The sequence below is a fragment of the Serinus canaria genome, chromosome 5, assembly GCF_022539315.1.
Source record: "Serinus canaria isolate serCan28SL12 chromosome 5, serCan2020, whole genome shotgun sequence".
Taxonomy (NCBI): Eukaryota; Metazoa; Chordata; class Aves; order Passeriformes; family Fringillidae; genus Serinus; species Serinus canaria.
The window spans coordinates 8,510,836-8,529,858 of NC_066319.1; the positions used below are offsets into that span (position 1 = coordinate 8,510,836).

At 51.7% G+C, this 19,023-nt stretch overlaps 3 protein-coding genes across 9 annotated transcripts in view; 2 read left to right on the forward strand and 1 right to left on the reverse strand.

Moving 5' to 3' along the window:
- Nucleotides 1-19,023, forward strand: part of LOC103822130 (mas-related G-protein coupled receptor member H-like) — a 26,138-nt gene continuing 7,115 nt past the window's right edge. Inside the window, exons 1-5 of one of the 7 annotated variants that reach the window (XM_050975021.1) lie at nucleotides 2,058-2,596; nucleotides 6,438-6,537; nucleotides 6,784-6,900; nucleotides 11,949-12,048; nucleotides 12,276-13,479. In XM_050975021.1, the coding sequence (XP_050830978.1) occupies nucleotides 12,386-13,276 (891 nt within the window). In that variant the 5' untranslated portion in view covers nucleotides 2,058-2,596; nucleotides 6,438-6,537; nucleotides 6,784-6,900; nucleotides 11,949-12,048; nucleotides 12,276-12,385 and the 3' untranslated portion in view covers nucleotides 13,277-13,479. Of the gene's footprint in view, nucleotides 142-379; nucleotides 1,447-2,057; nucleotides 2,597-6,437; nucleotides 6,538-6,783; nucleotides 6,901-11,948; nucleotides 12,049-12,275; nucleotides 13,480-19,023 lie in introns of those variants that run through there. The other 6 variants (XM_050975023.1, XM_050975022.1, XM_050975020.1 and 3 more) reach the window with 6 other exon arrangements.
- Nucleotides 6,895-11,051, forward strand: LOC103822239 (mas-related G-protein coupled receptor member H-like). The gene has a single exon (XM_050975259.1). It carries the CDS (start codon nucleotides 6,895-6,897, stop codon nucleotides 7,813-7,815), a length of 921 nt encoding a protein of 306 aa, XP_050831216.1. The 3' UTR covers nucleotides 7,816-11,051.
- LOC108963099 (mas-related G-protein coupled receptor member D-like) overlaps nucleotides 8,119-19,023 on the reverse strand; it is an 84,613-nt gene continuing 73,708 nt past the window's right edge. Inside the window, 4 exon segments of the mRNA XM_050975027.1 lie at nucleotides 8,119-8,198; nucleotides 13,738-16,305; nucleotides 16,308-16,782; nucleotides 16,784-17,065. Coding sequence (XP_050830984.1) covers nucleotides 16,078-16,305; nucleotides 16,308-16,782; nucleotides 16,784-17,004 — 924 coding nt within the window. The 5' untranslated portion in view covers nucleotides 17,005-17,065 and the 3' untranslated portion in view covers nucleotides 8,119-8,198; nucleotides 13,738-16,077.

The following is a 19,023-nucleotide window of genomic DNA, read 5'->3' on the forward strand; positions in this document are numbered from 1 at the left end:
GTGACCTGGGCACCTTCTCCTTCATGTCACTGACCTGCCAGGAGCTGCTTTAGGATATGGATCCCAAAGGAGCAAGAGGTACCAGGAAGCGCCGCTGATCTGCACAGACCCCTTTGCCTGCTGCTGCCCCACAGGGAACAGGTCAGTGGAATGTTTTCCTTCCTCCCTACCCCACCTTCCTCTCCTGCAGCAGCTGCTCTGTTCCTGCCACCCTCTCCCGGTGACTGCAGTGCCTCACCCAGGTCCCCTTCCTCTATCCTGTTCTTCCTCTCTGCATCTCATGCTGAACATCCCAATCCTTCCATTTCCCTCTCCCACCCCAAAATTTCCACCACCCTCCTCCTCTTCACTCCTCCCCACTGAATCCTTCCCACTGCAGGGAGCTGCTGAGGAGCCACATGGTCCATCCCTGGATTCTCCAAGCGCTGAATCCCCAGCCACTCTGACCACAGCCAGGGGACACATCCCACTGCCTGCCCAGCGTCCATCCATGGAGGAGACCACAGTGTTCCCCCCTGCCATCTCACCCAGTGAAGGAGACGATCTCTGTGAGACAGATCTCACCGATGTTTCCATACATAGTGTGACACTGCTTATCTGCCTCTGTGGGCTGGCTGGGAATGGGGCTGTCATCGGCCTCCTCATCCTGAAAAGTGGCAACTATGGCATCTTTGACCTGGCTCTTGCCGACTTCCTCTTCCTTCTCCTCACAGTCCCCTCTGCCCTCCTCTTCCTGGTGGAGGACATGTCCTGCTCTCCTGTCATGCCCTTCCTGTACCTGCGTTTCCTTTTCCAGCTCTCAGTGGTCTCCTACTACTGGGGGCTGTTCCGGCTGACAGCCCACAGCTTAGGAAAGGACGTGGCCTCACTCTGCAAGCTCTGCTGCTGCTGCCAACTTCCCAAGCGCCTGATGTGGGTGGTGTGGAGAGCCAAATACTGGGTCTTTTTTGCTCTCTTCACTGTCATTCCTGCAGCGACATTCCTGTGCCCGTCACACGAGCAGAAGCAGTGCCGGGCAGCTCTCATCTCCATGTACTCCATCATCCTGCTCTTCTTTGTTGCACCCGTGGTCATTTCCCGCACAATCCTCCTCATTAAGGCCAAGTGGGGCTCCCAGCAGCAGCAACCCAAGAGGCGTGACATCGTTATCGTCATCATTGTGTTCCTTACACTCATTCTCATCCTCTGCAATTTCCTGCAGCAGCTCGGTTACATCACTGTGTCCTCCCAGGTTGTTTTTCTGCTCTCCTGCATCCACAGCAGCATCAAACCCTTCATCTACTTCTTGGCAGGGCAGTGCTGGAGGCCCTGCTCGATGGGGTCCCTCCGGCTCTCCCTCCAGAGGGTCTTTGAGGAACCAAAAGAAAAAACTGCTGGCAGAAATTATGTCCCCAGCCTGCTGACCCCTTCCTGCTCTGCTGAAGGACCCCAGGAGAGTGGCTGAAGGTTTCCTTGACTCACCTGATGAATAAATATCCACGGGATCCCCTCCCTGTGGTGATGTATTCCTACAGGAGAAGGGAGCACGGGCATTACCTTGGCTGATTTTTGTGGGATGCTCTGCAGGGAGCACACTGGAGCATGGCTTTCCTCCTCCCTCCTGGATCCCCATGGCTCCAAGCAGTGCAGCTGGGCTCAGTGCTCTTCCCCAGCTCTATTCCCCATGGAATGACCCTCATGGCCTCAGCCCCAGGGAATGAACTCCATCTCCTTTGGCTCAGTAGATGAGTTTCATGGTGTTTTCAGGGAGCTCTTGCCTGCAAAGAATGGGACACCTTAATCCCTGGGGACACACCCAGCACGGAATAGCAGTGATTTCCCAAATCCCTGTGGGGCTGGTGCCTCTGGATGGCAGGAGAGGGGTTTGAATCACACGGAGCATCCTTCCCCTTCTGTCTTTTCTTTAATTTTTTTTTTTAAGCTTTGGAGTTTTTCTAACGTGAGTACTGTGTTCATGTTGAAAGTTGCAATGCTGATCTCTGACCATTGCGGGCAGTCAGAGCCCGAAGCGCTGCACAAGCTCCGGGAAGGCGGGCCGGAGGCGGAGCTGTGTTGGAAAAGCGGAAAGTGTCTGAAAGCGGGGGATGGATTACCGGGGTTGGTGACCAAGAGGGTACAAAGCTGTTACTGATTTGGGCAGTGTGCGTCTGGCCGCGCCTCTGGCCGCGAGTGGGCACCGAGCCCTGTTCCTATTACCTTGTCCCTTGTTGTAGTTTAATAAATTTCTAAAAAATTTAAGAAGTGAGGCGTTGTTTCTCCCAACAAAGAAAAAGAACACTTGATTCGTATGGAAAACAAAAAAAATCAAGATCAACAACACCGAGGCTGTGGAACTCTATGGAAGACAAAGATGTAAAACCACTTCCGACTGCCCTGTGATTGCACCGAGCCCTGGGAAACGACACCAGGACGGGGAACAGAGAGGAGCCAGCAGGACGGGAGTGGGGAGCTCCTGGTGATCTGGGCACTTTCTCCTTCATGTCCCTGACCTGCCAGGAGCCGCTTTAGGACATGGATCCCAAAGGAGCAAGAGGTACCAGGAAGTGCCGCTGATCTGCACAGACCCCTTTGCCTGCTGCTGCCCCACAGGGAACAGGTCAGTGGAATGTTTTCCTTCCTCCCTACCTCACCTTCCTCTCCTGCAGCAGCTGCTCTGTTCCTGCCACCCTCTCCTGGTGACTGCAGTGCCCTCCCCAGCTACCCCCTCCTCTGCCCTGTGCATCCCGTCTGTATCTTGACACTGAATCGGCTGAAATAAACTTTCTAACACAATGGGAAGCATTTGGAAGCAGGAATTCCTTACCTGCACAAAAGGATGTCTCCCTGATCTCTGTGTGATGAGACTTTTATAACAGGGGTTTTATCCATCATAACCACACAGTCATTAAAGTGTGTTTATTATGTAATACATAAGAATCACTTCCCTAGGACCCATTTCCATGTGTTCACCTCCTTCTTGAAGTCATCTCCTGATCCTGGAGGATCATTCAGAGGGGTCTTGTGGCACCCTTCATTGCTACTAGTAAAGTCCAGGGTAAAGAAGCAAAAAGGGCCTTTGCATGGTATGCCCAGATGTTTAACTCTTCTGCTTGGTGAGATGTTCAGAGTTCCCCCTCCCACACACATGGAAGATCCAGGTTTTACTCTCTCGGGGCCCAGGGGGCTGACCCTGGTCTCGGGGCAGTACAAAGATCAGAGCAAATCAGGGAAAAGGAGGGACTGGCTCAGGGACCTAGGAGCAGACACAGGAACATGGGAAGGAGGCAATGGGGTGTAACAGCTTTGAAGGAACCCCTCCCTAACTTAGGGTATGCTCCCCAAGGTCCTCACAACTCCCTGTTTTGATATTATTAAGAAAGCTTCTCTGAAGGATTAACTGAATTAACACAAAATGACAAAAACAATCAAAAGCACACATAAGACAATTTTCAAAATGCAAACAGTTCTGAGTTCTCAATGTCCAAACAGATTTCCTGGAGTGTCTTAGAGCTGGCAGGAGGGATGCAGGGTTTTCTTAGTATGGTCTATCAGGAAACTGAGTCAGGAGAAGGTTCCTTCAGCAGGGACTGGTTCTCTGCTACGTGTGGTAGTGTTGCTGGCTGTAATTGGCTCTGTATGAGGTAGTGTAGGTGCTGGTGTGCCTGCTGGAAACTCCAACTAGAAGTCATTAACTTTTAAGAAAAAGATGGTTACTTTAGGGGAACTTGCCTTTCTTTCCCTCCCAGTTACCCTCCCTCTGGTATTGCAAAGGAACTCTCGGGCAAGGGATTAGTGAAGGGAGGCCAAGGAAAGGGGGAAAAGGTGGTAGGAATTTGTGGGAACATAAAAAAGGGGTAATAGGACAATGGAAAGGAAAAGCGGAAAGTGGGAGTGGGGCAGGGAGGCCACTGGACTTTACTAGCAGGGAGGAATTGGGGAAGGGTATTAGAAGAAGTGGGACTTATTGGACTGGAAGGTTCTTTCCTTATTGACGTGGGCTTTTGGATGCAGGACACCTCATTGGTGTTCTGTGTTCTTCTTGCTTTTAGGCTGTTGCTGGGGCTTGAGGGTTGTTGGTTTTGGGTTCTATTTCCTTGGTAGGTGTGTGGAGGAGTTCTACAACGTGGATGATATTTCCCAGGTTTGCAGTCTGGTGCATGTTTACTACCTTGCACTGGAACTCCACCAGGTCCTGTCACATCGGCTGTCTGGGGGCCTTTTCTTCCTTGTATTATATTAAATTCCACAATTTCTCCATCTCCTGGACTGTGGAGGTATTTCCTGGGGTTATTCTTCTTTATAGTAGTCTGATGAACAAACACATCTTTGTTATCGCTCCAGGTGATGAAACCGTATTTTTATTATCCATTGAAGCGTTTCACTGTCCCCAAAACATTCATGGCAAGGGCTTTTGTACCTTTGCCAGTGGGTTTGTGTTGGTGTTGCTGGTGCTGGCCCTGGTGCTGGTGTGCTGCTGTGTGGAGTTCCTGCTGCTCCCGGTGCTGGAGCTCAGCCCCCTCCTGGGCTCTGTCTCAGCTGGTGCCCACCGGAGCTTTCAGAGCAGCCACGGTGGGCAGGGGGCAGTGGTTTGGCTGAGCCACTCCCTCCTTTTTCCCTGATTTGCCCTGATCTTTGTACTGCCCTGAGACCAGGGTCAGCCCCCCGAGCCCCAAGAAAGTAAAACCTGGACCCTCCGTGTGTGTGGGGGGGGGAATTCTGAACATCTCACTCAGCAGCAGGATTAAACATCTGTGGATGCTATGCAAAGGCCCTTTTTGCTTCTTTACCCTGGACTTTACTAGTAGCAGTGCAGGATGCTACAAATGGTGCCCCACATTGGGTGCCAGCTGATGCCAGCCTCTGGAGTCTTTAGCTTGCTCTTTCAGGACACCCGCAGCCCGCCAAGGTGTATGGAACAGCTCCAGGATGAATTCACCAGGAGCTGAACCTCAGAGCTGTGGCTCTACAGTGGGATTAACTTTGCCAGCATCAGGGAGAAAAGTAAAAGAGTTGATGGATGCGCTCTGCCTGGTATCCCAATACTCCTTTAATCCAGAAGTTTGGAAGCGAAAGGGAGAGAGCAGCCCTCTAGGGGTTTATAGCAGGCCAAAAACAGTGAGTGGGTACAAACAGCCAACAATGGGATAAGCTTAGGGGAGGAGTAAGGGTAGTGGCTTACATCAGGGGTGGATACAATTTAGGGGGAAACTGATCTGGAACATTGGGAGGGATTTGGAAGCAACCATTATCAGAGAACCCGGATTACGAAAGTGAAGGCTGGGGTAACCTCTGTTGGTTGTGTTTGCTGAGTGCTGAGATATTAAAGGTGACCTTGCCTTGAAGTTTTCCTTTGGCCATGTGCTCTTCCTTCTTGTGACAACACTTTCCCTAAAACCACTGCAGACCTCCAAATCTGTTTCTGCACTAGCTCCAGCCACGATTACCATCCTGTGTTCTCCTGAGGAGCACCCTGGAGCTGGGCTTTCCTCCTCCCTCCTGGGTCCTGGAACCCTATGGCCAGGAGAAGCAGGGACACTGCTGAGGTCCCAGGTGGTGCTGGGGAAAAGTGGGGCTGTCAGGGGAAAAAAATCAGCCCTGGGTGTGTTCTGGGGTGTTAGAGCAGGCTGGAGGGGTCAGGAGAGGGTCAGAGGGGATTGGAGGGGGTCTGGATGCTGGCAAAGCCAGAGGAGAGAAGAGCCTGACAGACCATGCTCAGAGTAGGGGAGTGGCTCCATCTGGGAAAGCTGTGGGATGTGATAGGATGGGGTGAGGATGGACAGCAGGGTGGGAATGGGGTGCAGAGATGGGGAGAGGAGGAGGAAAGGAAGAGGGAGAGGGAGAGGGAGAGGGAGAGGGAGAGGGAGAGGGAGAGGGAGAGGGAGAGGGAGAGGGAGAGGGAGAGGGACCAGCTCAGCTCTGCTTCCTCAAGCCATAGGAAGGCTTTGGCAATGATCCCAGAGCACTTCCCTAAATAGGAGTTACTTCCCAGAAGCACGCAGCTGACTCATCAGCACTGCCAGCACTTCCAGCACTGCCAGCATTCCAGTGCCACCAGCACCACCAGCATCCCTCTGCTGCTGCAAGGACAAGGACCCCTCAGGGAAGAGAAACAAGAAATTATAGAAAACTGTCAGGAGAGGTAAGGCAGTTGGAGAATGGGACATTCTGCAGGGAAGGAATGTTTCTAATCAGGAGGAGATGAGGAGCCATTTGCAAAATATTTCATTTAGAGCTTTTGGTAAGAGTCACTTCCTCTGTAGCAAAAAAACTGAAGATGAATATCTTGAAGGAAGTGAGGTTCTGATGTAGCCAAAGCTGCAATTTCCAACTCTGCTGTGACTCCACCGAGCCCTGGGGAGCAACACCAGGACAGGGCACACAGAGAGGAGTGAGAGGGATGGGAATGGGGAGCTCCTGGTAACCTGGGCACTTTCTCCTTCATGTCCCTGACCTGTCAGGAGCCGCTTTAGGACATGGATCCCAAAGGAGCAAGAGGTACCAGGAAGCGCCGCTGATCTGCACTGACCCCTTTGCCTGCGGCTGCCCCACAGGGAACAGGTCAGTGGAATGTTTTCCTTCCTCCTTACCCCACCTTCCTCTCCTGCAGCAGCTGCTCTGTTCCTGTCATCCTTTCCCGGTGACTACAATGCCCTCCCCAGATCCCCCTTCCTCTGCCCTGAGCTTTCCTTCCACATCCCCTGCCCAACAACCCAAACTTACTGCCTCCCTCTCCCACCCCACAATTTCCACTGGCCTCCTCCCCTGCACATCTCACCCCTCCCCACTGAATCCTTCCCACTGCAGGGAGCTGCCGAGGAGCCACATGGTCCATCCCTGGATTCTCCAAGAACTGACTGCCCATTCACTCTGACCACAGCCAGGGGACACATCCCACTGCCTGCCCAGCATCCATCCATGGAGGTGATCACCGTGTCCCCATCTCATGCCTCACCCACTGAAGGAGAAAATCTCTGTGAGAGAGATATCACCACCGTGGCCATACACAGTGTGACACTGCTCATCTGCCTCTGTGGGCTGGCTGGGAATGGGGCTGTCATTGGCCTCCTCAACCTGAAAATCCCAAGCTATGGCATCTTTGACCTGGCTGTTGCTGATTTCCTCTTCCTCCTCTTTGCGGTTCCCTCCACTCTCCTCTTCCTGGTGGAGGACATGTCCTGCTCTCCTATTGTGCCCCTGCTGTACCTCAGTTTCCTTTTCCAGCTCTCAGTGGTCTCCTACTTCTGGGGGCTGTTCAGAGTGATGCTCAACAGCAATGTGCAGTATGTGTACAAGCTCTGGAAGCTCTACTGGCACTACGACCTTCCTGAGCGGCTGGTTTGGGTGGTGGACAGTGTCCAGTACTGTGCCTTCTTTGCTCTCTTTGCTGTCATTCCCACAGTAACATTCCTGTGCCCAGCACAGGAGCAGGAGCACTGCCGTCTGCCTCTCATCTCCATGTACACCCTCATCCTGCTCCTCTTTGTTGCACCCGTGGTCATTTCCAGCACAATCGACCTCATTCATGCCAAGCCGGGCTCCCAGCAGCAGCAACCCCAGAGGCGCAACACCGTTATTGTCATCACTGTGCTCCTCACTCTCCTCCTCAGCCTCTGCAATTTCCTGCAGCAGCTCGGTTACATCACTGTGCCCTCCCAGCTTGCTTTCCTGCTCACCTGCATCCACAGCAGCATCAAACCCTTCATCTACTTCTGGGCAGGGAGGTGCAGGAGGCCCTTATCCATAAAGTCCATCCAGCTCTCTCTCCAGAGGGTCTTTGAGGAGCCAAAAGTAAAAACTGATGACAGCGATGATAGCACAACAGACACAGCAGTCTGAGCCTGCTGATCTCTTCCACTGCTCTGCTGAAGGACCTCAGAACAGAGGCTGAAGGTTTCCTTGAGTCACCTGATGAATCAATATCCATGGGATCACCCTCTCTCTGGTTGTGTATTCATGCAGGAGAAGTGAGCACAGGCACTGCCTTGGGTGATTTTTGTAGGATGCTCTGCAGGGAGCGCATTGGAGCATGGCTTTCCTCCTCCCTCTGGATCCACATGGCTCCAAGCAGTGCAGCTGGGCTCAGTGCTGTTCCCCAGCTCTATTCCCCATGGAATGACCCTCATGGCCTCAGCCCCAGGGAATGAACTCCATCTCCTTTGGCTCAGCAGATGAGTTTCATGGTGTTTTCAGGGAGCTCTTGCCTGCAAAGAATGGGACACCTTAATCCCTGGGGACACACCCAGCACGGGGTGGCAGTGATTTCCCAAATCCCTGTGGGGCTGGTGCCTCTCGATGGCAGGAGAGGGGTTGGGATCACATGGAGCATGCTTCCCTTCTGTCCAGCAGAGCCACCCCTCCATTCCCAGCTGATGGGAAGGGACATCAGGTAGGGCTGCAGAGCTGGGGAGGGGACAGCAACATTCCCTTATCCTCTCAGTGGGAATTTGTCACAGGATTTAATTCTGAATTCCACAATTAAATCCTTATGAATATCAATGCAGAGTCACTAGTGAATTCCACTGATTGTTTGTGCCTGTACCAGAAAGTACATGGAATATGGAAATTCCCATCACCAGATGCTTGGACCATCTAATTGCACAGAGATCAGGGGGTTGTGCTGCTCTTCTGCAGAATGGGCCCCTCCATCCTCTGGTTCCCCAGCATCAATGCCCAAGGATGCCCCTGACCACCTCCATCCTGAACCTGGCCACCCTCAGCAGGAGCTGCACAGCCACTCTGCACAGCAGCTTCTGCCCCAGCCCAGCCTGTCCTGATCTTTGTCATTCTGTAACCACCCCTCAGTCAGATTTGGATTCATGGTTTTGGTTTCTTTCAACTGTGGTGGTTCCAGGCTCTGAATCTGTTGAATGAACAACATCCAGGCTTCACTGCAGAGCCTGTCCCTGGTGAACAGTGTCCAAAATGGCTCATTTCCTTCTTTTATCCCATCCTAAAGCCTCTGGCTGGTCTCTGAGCAGGGCAGGTACCTGTCTCATACCAGAGCCCTTCCTAAGGCAAGTGCCTGCAATAGTTGGGATGCTGTTGGCAGCGCCAAGTGCTCCTCATTCCTCCTGGGAGAGACCTGGGCAGCAGCCACATCTCTTGCTCAGGGGGAAGTTGTCCCTCCTTTTCCCACTGCCTTAAATCCAGGGGAAAGCAACGTGCCACTGCTTCTGGAAAGGGAAGTGAGAGTGAAAGCCGTGGGTGCTGAGTCAGGCTTGGGAGACAGAAGTGAGGTTAAACACCTAAGGAGCATTTATTCACTGAGTTGTTAATAATTAGAGACTCTGATGTCTGAAAGGGTTTCTCTTCCTGTCTCCTGTTTTCCTGTCCATTGGAAAGCAGAAATGTTCCATTGTGCAACCTCTTGTCCAGGGAAGAACAGCTAAACACAGGGATTCCTCCCAAGGGAAGTGCAGGAGGATCAGGATCCTTCAATGAACTTTTTCTGCTTCCCAGCACCTTCTTGTCTCCAGTGTCACCAAGGCAACTCCCCACCTGAGCTTCCTTTCAGAAAAAGAAAGATTTCAAACCAAATGTTTTCCTTGGTGTCCTTCCCCATGGCAGAAGGAGAGATGGAATGAGATGATCCCCATGGCAGAAGGAGAGATAGAATGAGATGATCCCCATGGCAGAAGGAGAGATGGAATGATATGATCTCTAAGTTTCCTTCAAACCCAAACAATTCCATGAGGATTCCTCACCTCATTCAGAATCCACCCCAGGCAGGAGATCCCCTGCTGAACACATAACCAGCCTGTCAGAGCTCAAGGAGCATTTGGACAATGCTCTCAGGCACAGGATGGGATTGTTGGGATGTCCTGTGCAGGGCCAAGAGCTGAATTCCATGATCCTTGTGGTCCCCTTCTAACTCTGGATTAGAGTAGTTCTATTTTATGATGGTTCTCTTCCATGATGATTACATTTGATGATGATTCCACTGTGTAGTCCCTATTCCCTGGCTGTGGCACATCCTCAAAAGCCCTCTGGAATGCAACACTAACAGAGGGGTGAATTCCTTTGCACAGCTCCCAGCCAGGCAGTAAATCAGAGGATGGGCACTGCTGTTGGCCAAGGAGCCAGAGCACAGCCCCATTCCCAGCATCCCACACAGGCACAGCAGCAGCAGCAGCGTGACAGGCACTTTGCTCCACTGCCTGCTGGCACACTGGCTCCAGTTGTCATGGCTCTCCTCATCCCAGCTCCCCTTGGATGCCATCCCACTGGGCTGGCTCCAGCAGGCACGGCTGGCTCCCTCCGTGGCAGGGGACAAAGTGCTCATGGTGACACCTCTGCTGCTTCTCCTCCCCTCACACAGATGGAGCGGTGACAAACAGAGACACCAGAGCAACGCTGCTCAGCCCAGACATGGCTTTTCCATCTTTTCCTATCCACAGCTTCCATGTGGAGCAGCACTGAGAGGGGTGAGGGACAGGAGAGATGGCAAGTAGGATGTGGGAGCCAGGTCTGGTGTGCCTGGCACAAAAGCCAGGGAGATACCTCCTGCCTGGATGTGGACAGGACAGAGCTGGAGGAGGAAAACAATTGGAGAAGAAAGGAATTGCCCATGGAGATATCAGAGAACAAATGGCTTTGGGATGGATCTGAGCTGGACTCTCAGGTGTCAGTTGATATCACTGAGCTGCTGGATTCCTTCAGCATTACACCCATTTCAATATTCCCTCCCTTTTCCCACAGTATTTCCAGCTTTTAATTCCCTACAGACCTCAATTCTGCCCCCAAAATCCATAACCAGGTTCCACCCCATAATGCTTGTGGTTTGTTAATTTTACATTTCACCGATTTTGAGATTTTTTGCTAAAGTACTCAGGAGTGTGCTGGGTTTAGTGCTGGCTAATCACTGGTGTATTCACTTCTTGCTGTGAGGGAAGATTGGGAGAAATGTAAAATAGGTTTAAAGTTTTAAAAGTGTATAAAGAAAAATTTATTAACTGTAATTTACAGAAAGAGTAATAGGAATCAGAATTAAACTTTTAGAACACTTCTCCATACCACTTTTCCTTTCTTACTTACAATGTTAAGAAATAAAACTTACAATTTTTGTCAGTTTACTGCTTCTAGAATAGTCTTTCTTTAGTTCACATATGGAGAGAAATCTCTTATGCTAATGTTATGGAGGCTTTTCTACAAGAAAAATAGTTCTCTCGTAGTTCTTAATTTTTTATGAATAATATTTGTTTTGGGAAATCTGGAATTGTGAATTTTCTCTTATTTTCTACAAGCTTTTTTTTCATAACCTGTGTTTACAGGTTATGTTAACTTTTGGGGTATTTTTTTAAAGATGAGTTGTTTAAAGGTAAAAGTACTCATTATCTATCTTTAAAATCATCTTAATTATAAAATCCATGTACACTGCAATACAAGACTTAGCCTCTAGGAAAACAGATATTTTTTATTTTTTCTGGGGGCACAGAACTACTTTTCTATATCTGTTCAAACGTGCTCATGTCGAAAGTTGTAACGCTGATCTCTGACCATTGCGGGCAGTCAGAGCCCGAAGCGCTGCACAAGCTCCGGGAAGGCGGGATGGAGGCGGAGCTGTGTTGGAAAAGCGGAATGTGCCTGAATGTGGGGGATGGATTACCGGGGGTTGGTGACCAAGAGGGTACAAAGCTGTTACTGTTTTGGGCAGTGTGCCTCTGGATCTTATTTTGTTCCGTGTTGTAGTTTATTAAACGTTTTAAAATTTTAAGAAGTGAGGCGTTGTTTCCCACAAAAAAAGAAAAAGACCACTTGATTTGTAGGGGGAAAAAAATGAAGATCAACAACCCCGAGGCTGTGGAGCAATGACGGAGCCAAATTTGTAAAACAATTTCCGACTGCCCTGTGACTGCACCGAGCCCTGGGAAACGACACCAGGACAGGGCACGGAGAGGAGCCAGCAGGATCGGGAGTGAGGAGCTCCTGTTGATCTGGGCACTTTCTCCTTCATGTCCCTGACCTGGCAGGAGCCGCTTTAGGACATGGATCCCAAAGGAGCAAGAGGTACCAGGAAGCGCCGCTGATCTGCACAGACCCCTTTGCCTGCTGCTGCCCCACAGGGAACAGGTCAGTGGAATGTTTTCCATCCTCCCTACCCCACCTTCCTCTCCTCCAGCAGCTGCTCTATTCCTGCCACCCTCTCCCGGTGACTGCAGTGCCCTCCCCAGCTCCCCCCTTCTCTGCCCTGTGGTAGAACAGCCAAACCCTCCCACCTCCCTCTCCCAGTCGACAATTCCCACTGCCCTCCTCCCCTGCACATCTCACTTCTCTCCACTGAACCCTTCCCCCTGCAGGGAGCCGCTGAGGAGCCACATGGTCCATTCCTGGATTCTCCAAGCACTGACTGCCCATCCACTCTGACCACAGCCAGGGCCACATCCCACTGCCTGCCCAGTGTCCATCCATGGAGGTGACCACCGTGTCCCCACGTCCTGCCTCACCCACTGAAGGAGACGATCTCTGTGAGAGAGATGTCACCACCGTGGCCATACACAGTGTGACACTGCTCATCTGCCTCTGTGGGGTGGCTGGGAACGGGGCTGTCATCAGCCTCCTCAGCCTGAAAACCTATAACTCCGGCATTTTCAAGCTGGCTGTTGCCGACTTCCTCTTCCTTCTCCTCACAGTCCTCTCCGCCCTCCTCTTCCTGATGGAGGACATGTCCTGCTCTCCTGTCATGCCCATGCTGTACCTGCGTTTCCTTTTCCAGCTCTCACTGGTCTCCTACTACTGGGGTCTGTTCTGGCTCAGACCTGCTGGCACTGTGCTCTATATGCACAAGATCTTCCAGCGCTACCACTGGGACCTTACTGAGCGAATGTGGTTGCTGGTGGGAAGTGTCCAGTCCTGGGCCTTCTTTGCTCTCTTCACTGTCATTCCCTCGGTGATATTCCTGTGCCATTCCCAAGAGCAGGAGCACTGCCGTGTGCCTCTCATCTCCATGTACACCATCATCCTGCTCCTATTGGCTGCTCCCGTGGTCATTTCTGGCACAATTGATTTCATTAATGCCAAGTGGGGCTCCCAGCAGCAGCAGCCCAAGAGGCGTGACATGGTTATCCACCTGGCTACGCTGTTAACTCTCCTCCTCAGCCTCTGCCATTTCCTGCAGCAGCTCGGCTACATCGATGTGCCCTCCCAGGCTGTTTTCCTGCTCCCCTGTACCAACAGCAGCATCAAACCCTTCATCTACTTCTTCGCAGGGAGCTCCTGGAGGGCCTTTTTCACATTGAGGTACTGGAGGCATTCTACAGTGGGATCCCTCCGGCTCTCCCTCCAGAGGGTCTTTGAATAGCAGAAAGAAAAAACAGCCCACAGAAATGGGTCCCCCAGGGACAGAGGGATGTAAGCCTGTGGATGCCTTCCACTGCACTGCTGAAGGACCTCGGCTAGAGGCTGAGGATTTTCCTTGAAATTAATCAGGAATTCCTGATTAATATATATCCACGGGATCCCCTCCCTATGGTGATGTATTCCTACAGGAGAAGGGAGCATGGGCATTACCTTGGCTGATTTTTGTGGGATGCTCTGCAGGGAGCACACTGGAGCATGGCTTTCCTCCTCCCTCCTGGATCCACATGGCTCCAAGCAGTGCAGCTGGGCTCAGTGCTCTTCCCCAGCTCTATTCCCCAGCTCTATTCCCCATGGAATGACCCTCATGGCCTCAGCCCCAGGGAATGAACTCCATCTCCTTTGGCTCAGCAGATGAGTTTCATGGTGTTCTCAGGGAGATCTTGCCTGCGAAGAATGGGACACCTTAATCCCTGGGGTCACACCCAGCACGGGGTGGCAGTGATTTCCCAAATCCCTGTGGGGCTAGTGCCTCTCGATGGCAGGAGAGGGGTTGGGATCACATGGAGCATGCTTCCCTTCTGTCCAGCAGAGCCAGCCCTCCATTCCCAGCTGATGGGAAGGGACACCAGGTAGGGCTGCAGAGCTGGGGAGGGAACAGCAACATTCCATTGTCCGTTCAGCGGGAATTTGTCACATTCTTGAATTCCAGAATGAAATCCTCCTGAATATCAAAGAGCAGGATCAAAGGTGAACTCCACTAAAGCTTTGTGCAGGTGACCAAAAATAGCTTTAAACATGGAAATTCCCATCACCAGATGCTTGAAGAATTTAATTGCACAGAGATCAGGGGGTTGTGCTGCTCTTCTGCAGAATGGGCCCCTCCATCCTCTGGTTCCCCAGCATCAATGCCCAAGGAATCCCTTGACCCCCTCCATCCTGAACCTGGCCACCCTCAGCAGGAGCTGCACAGCCACTCTGCACAGCAGCTTCTGCCCCAGCCCAGCCTGTCCTGATCTTTGTCATTCTGTAACCACCCCTCAGTCAGATTTGGATTCATGGTTTTGATTTCTTTCAACTGTGGTGGTTCCAGCCTCTGAATTTGTTGAATGAACAACATCCAGGCTTCACTGCAGAGCCTGTCCCTGTTAAACAGTGTCCAAAATGGCTCATTTCCTTCTTTTATCCCATCCTAAAGCCTCTGGCTGGTCTCTGAGCAGGGCAGGTACCTGTCTCATACCAGAGCCCTTCCTAAGGCACGTGCCTGCAATGGTTGGGATGATGTTGGCAGTGCCAAGAGCTCCTCATTCCTCCTGGGAGAGACCTGGGCAGCAGCCACATCTCTTGCTCAGGGGGAAGTTGTCCCTCCTTTTCCCACTGCCTTAAATCCAGGGGAAAGCAACGTGCCACTGCTTCTGGAAAGGGAAGTGAGAGTGAAAGCCGTGGGTGCTGAGTCAGGCTTTGGAGACACAAGTGAGGTTAAACACCTAGAGAGCATTTATTCACCGAGTTGTTAATAATTAACAGACGAGAGAGACTTTGACATCTGAGAAAGTTTTTCTCTGTGTGTCCTCTGTTTTCCTGCCCATTGGACAGCAGGAACTTTCCAAGGTAGAACCTCTTGTCCAGGGAAGAATAACTCAGCCCGGGCATCCCTCCCAAGGCAAGTGCAGAAGTACAATTTTTTTTTCCATGAGATTTTTGTGCTTCCCATCACCTTCCTTGTCTCCTGGGTCACCCAGGCCACTCCCTACTTGAGCTTCCCTTCAAAAGAGCAAGACTTCAAAGCAAAAGATTTCCTGGCTGTCCCTGCCCATGGCAGAAGGAGAGATGGAATGAGATGATCTCTACTGTTCCTTCCAACCTGTCCTGGGTGACTTTATGATGCTGAATTGTATCCCCATTCATCTGTTTAGCCCAGAAATAGGTTTTGCACATTTAAGACTGGTTCTTGAGCAAAGAGGGGGAGAGAAGATGCAGCAGTTTGTTTGCAGAAGCTGCGCTCACTCCTCCACATTCCTGCTCCCAGACCGTGCTGTCTGCAGCACAGGCATGACACAGAGAGCTCTCCTTTGCTTTTAGGATTTTTTAGCCAGCTGAGGCAGAGAAGTTCCCTGCACTGGGGTTTTCTTTTTTTTTTTTTTTTTTTTTTGAGCTATTCAAACCTGCTCTGGACTGAAAACCCAGAAGAGCACCAGGAGCTCACACCTGTGGCCCACCAGGGCCTGGGACACGGCATTTTCCAGCACTGGAGGGACTGATCAGAGACTGAGTGAGCCCAACTACACTCCCCAACAAGGACTTTCTGCATTTGCCAACTCTTCAGAACAGCAAGAAATTTTAATGTCTAGTATTGTTTTCATTTTTTATGCTTGTGTATACTGTCCTTGTTAAATGAACAGCTTTTTCCACTTTGCTCTAAAGAAATCTTTCCCTGTACCAGCTGTGCAGGCGGCTGCTTGAATTTCTTTTCTAGAGGAAGCCCATTGAGAGTCTTCCTCCCAAATTTTCCTAAAGCAGGACAAAACCCAAACCATTCAATGATGATTCCACGTGTCACCCACTACTGCCCTAGGCAGGAGTTCCCCTGCTGCACACAGCACCAGCCTGATAGAGCTCAAGAAGCATTTTGAAAATGCTCCTCTCAGGCACAGGCTAGGATTCTTGGGATGACCTGTGCAGGGCCAGGAGCTCAACTCCCTGATCATTGTAGATCACTTCCAACACTGGATATTTTATTGTTCTATATTGTGATGAGTCTATTTCACGATGATTCCACCTGATGATGGTTCCACTGTGTTGTCCCTATTCCGTTGCTCTGAAGATATCCTCAAAAGACCTCTGGAATGCAACACTAACAGAAGGGGTAAATTCCTTTGCACAGCTCCCAGCCAGGAAGTAAATCAGAGGGTGGGCACTGCTCTTGGCACAGGCGAGCAGGAGAGAGGTGCTGGGGGCAAAGAGAGAAAAGTCAAACACACTCAGCAATAGACAGTGCCCAAAATCAGCAGTGAAAAAGGGGAAGGAGATGACAGGAGCGGCAGGAGCAGGGCACAGAGCTTCCCTGGGAGCTGTTCCCATGAGCAGCACAGGAGCCTGGCCAGCAGGGCCAGAGCAAAGCAGGCCAGGGTGAGCACTGAGAAGAGGCAGCTCAGGACCAAGGCCATGGGCACCAAAGGGCAGAAATGGAGGGTGACAGTGAGCAGGAAGGAGAGCAGCCAGAGCAGGGCACACAGGAGCACCAGGAAGCACTGGGAGCAGTTGCAGGGCCAGCAGGACACGGGCAGGACAAACAGAGCTGTGACAGCACTGAGGGCTGTCAGACAGGAGACAGTGGCAGTGAAAGCCAAGAGGATGGGGACCTTCAGCCCAGCTGTCACATCCCATGAGCCCAGCTGGTGGCAGAAGCTCTCAGGGACAGAAAATATCCCCAGGGCAATGGTGATGGAGAGCAGGAAGGTGAAGCCAGCCATGGCCAGGCTGAGCACACAGGGGCAGATGGGGTTCCTGAGATGCAGAAGCTCAGGAGCCAGAGCACAGCCCCATTCCCACCATCCCACACAGGCACAGCAGCAGCAGCAGCGTGACAGGCACTTTGCTCCACTGCCTGCTGGCACACTGGCTCCAGTTGTCGTGGCTCTCCTCATCCCAGCTCCCCTTGGATGCCTTCCCACCGGGCTGGCTCCAGCAGGCAGGGCTGGCTCCCTCTGTGGCAGGGGACAAAGTGCTCATGGTGACACCTCTGCTGCTTCTCCTCCCCTCACACAGATGGAGGGGTGACAAACAGAGACACCTGAGCAACGCTGCTCAGCCCAGACGTGGCTTTTCCATCTTTTCCTATCCACAGCTTCCATGTAGAGCAGCACTGGGAGGGGTGAGGGACAGGACAGATGGCAAGTAGGATGTGGGAGCCTGGTCTGGTGTGCCTGGCACAAAAGCCAGGGAGATACCTCCTGCCTGGATGTGGAGAGGACAGAGCTGGAGGAGGAAAACAATTGGAGAAGGAAGGAATTGCCCATGGAGATATCAGAGAACAAATGGCTTTGGGATGGATCTGAGCTGGACTCTCAGGTGTCAGTTGATATCACTGAGCTGCTGGATTCCTTCAGCAGGACACCCATTTCAATATTCCCTCCTTTTTCCCACAGTATTTATAGGTCTTAATAACCTACAGACCTCAATTCTGCCCCTAAAATCCATGACCTTGTTCCACCCAATGAGGGGGCCCTGATTCAGGTGGAAGAGAAGAGTCTGACCTTGTTTCCTCCCGCAGCCTGGAGAACTTCCCCACACTGCACTCACCTCACCTCCCACCCTCCAGCTGCTGTCCCTGGGCCGGGATCTTCAGGAGGTTCCCTGGAATGGTCCCTTGGGAAAGGGGAGCGCAGCCCGCGGGTTGAGCCCAAGCAGCGTCCGGCGCGGGCTCTGTCCCAGCTCCTGCCACAGCCCCTGCTCTCCTGCTGCCTCGTGTTCTCCAGGGCTCTCACACACAGGCAGCTGCTTCAGAGCCTGGCACGGGATCAGGGCTCTGCTCCTCACCTGCTCTTCACTCTGCCCAGCAAATGAGCAACAGGAGAGAGCCTCAGCAACCAGACCGATGCACAAAGCACTTTGTCTCCAGCTCAGGTCCTTCTTTCATTTTTAAAGCAACTCCAATCCCAAATTCTTGTCTTTTGAACTGCCTGAACTTGCCCCCTCTCTTTCCTGGGCTGGATCCATAGGACTCTGCACTACAAATGTGCTGTGAAGCCTTTCTTTCTGATTCAAATCTAGTTTTCCCACTTGCATGCCACAGTTTCAGTGGTACTTGACCTTCAGCACACAGTTTCCAAGAGGATTCTTGCAATAATCAATTCTGTGCCTGAGCTGGAGCACAGGCACACAGCAGAGGGATGATTTAGAATTTCAGCAATGTCATTTCTTCTGAGAAGAGGTAAAATCCATGCTGCTCTCTCGGCTTTAATCCTTAGAAAGTGGCAAGTTTCATCACAGTAATCGTCCACACTCCCTTGACATTCCGACAGCAGCCTACAGTGAATTCCAAGGAATTCCCAGAAAGCTGGGGTGAGATGATTCTTAGCCAGGCTGACATGTGCCTCAGGGATCTGGGATGCTCCTCCTGGAAACTGCTGGCCCTGGAACCAGAACTGTCACCTCTCTCCCTGCTGACACCGTGTCTGTGTCCCCAGCTATGCAATCTCACATCCCCTCACCAGCCCAATCCTTTCAAGGGCAAACACTTCATGATCCAGGAGCTGATGGGGCACCAGGAGAGTTGGAGAGGGATTTTGGACAAGGGCATGGAGTGACAGGACAAGGGGGAATGGCTTCCCACTGACAGAGGGTGGGGTCAGGTTGGTTATTAGGGTAAAAATCCTTCCCTGTGAGGGTGGTGAGGCCTTGGCACAGCTTGCCCAGAGGGGTGGTGTCAGGTAAAAACAAACACAAGGTCTCCAAAATTCGAGAAGGAGGAGGATAAGTCCGAATGAAGGGCTGGAAAGGGGATCACAGAATCCCAAAACCTGGTCCCTAATAGCTTTTATTGCATCGTTAAGGGGATTGGCAGTAATTAGGGTGGGCTCCAAGTGCTGACCTGACTGCTAAGATGACCTGGCTGCAAGCAACTGAGTGCTGTCCTTCCCTTGGGCTGTGTGAGCCTGCATTGGAATGACAGAAATGGGAATTCTCAGCTCAAGTTGCTTTCTTAGGGCCAGGGAAGGTTTTGGCAATGATCCTGAAACTCAACTCAGA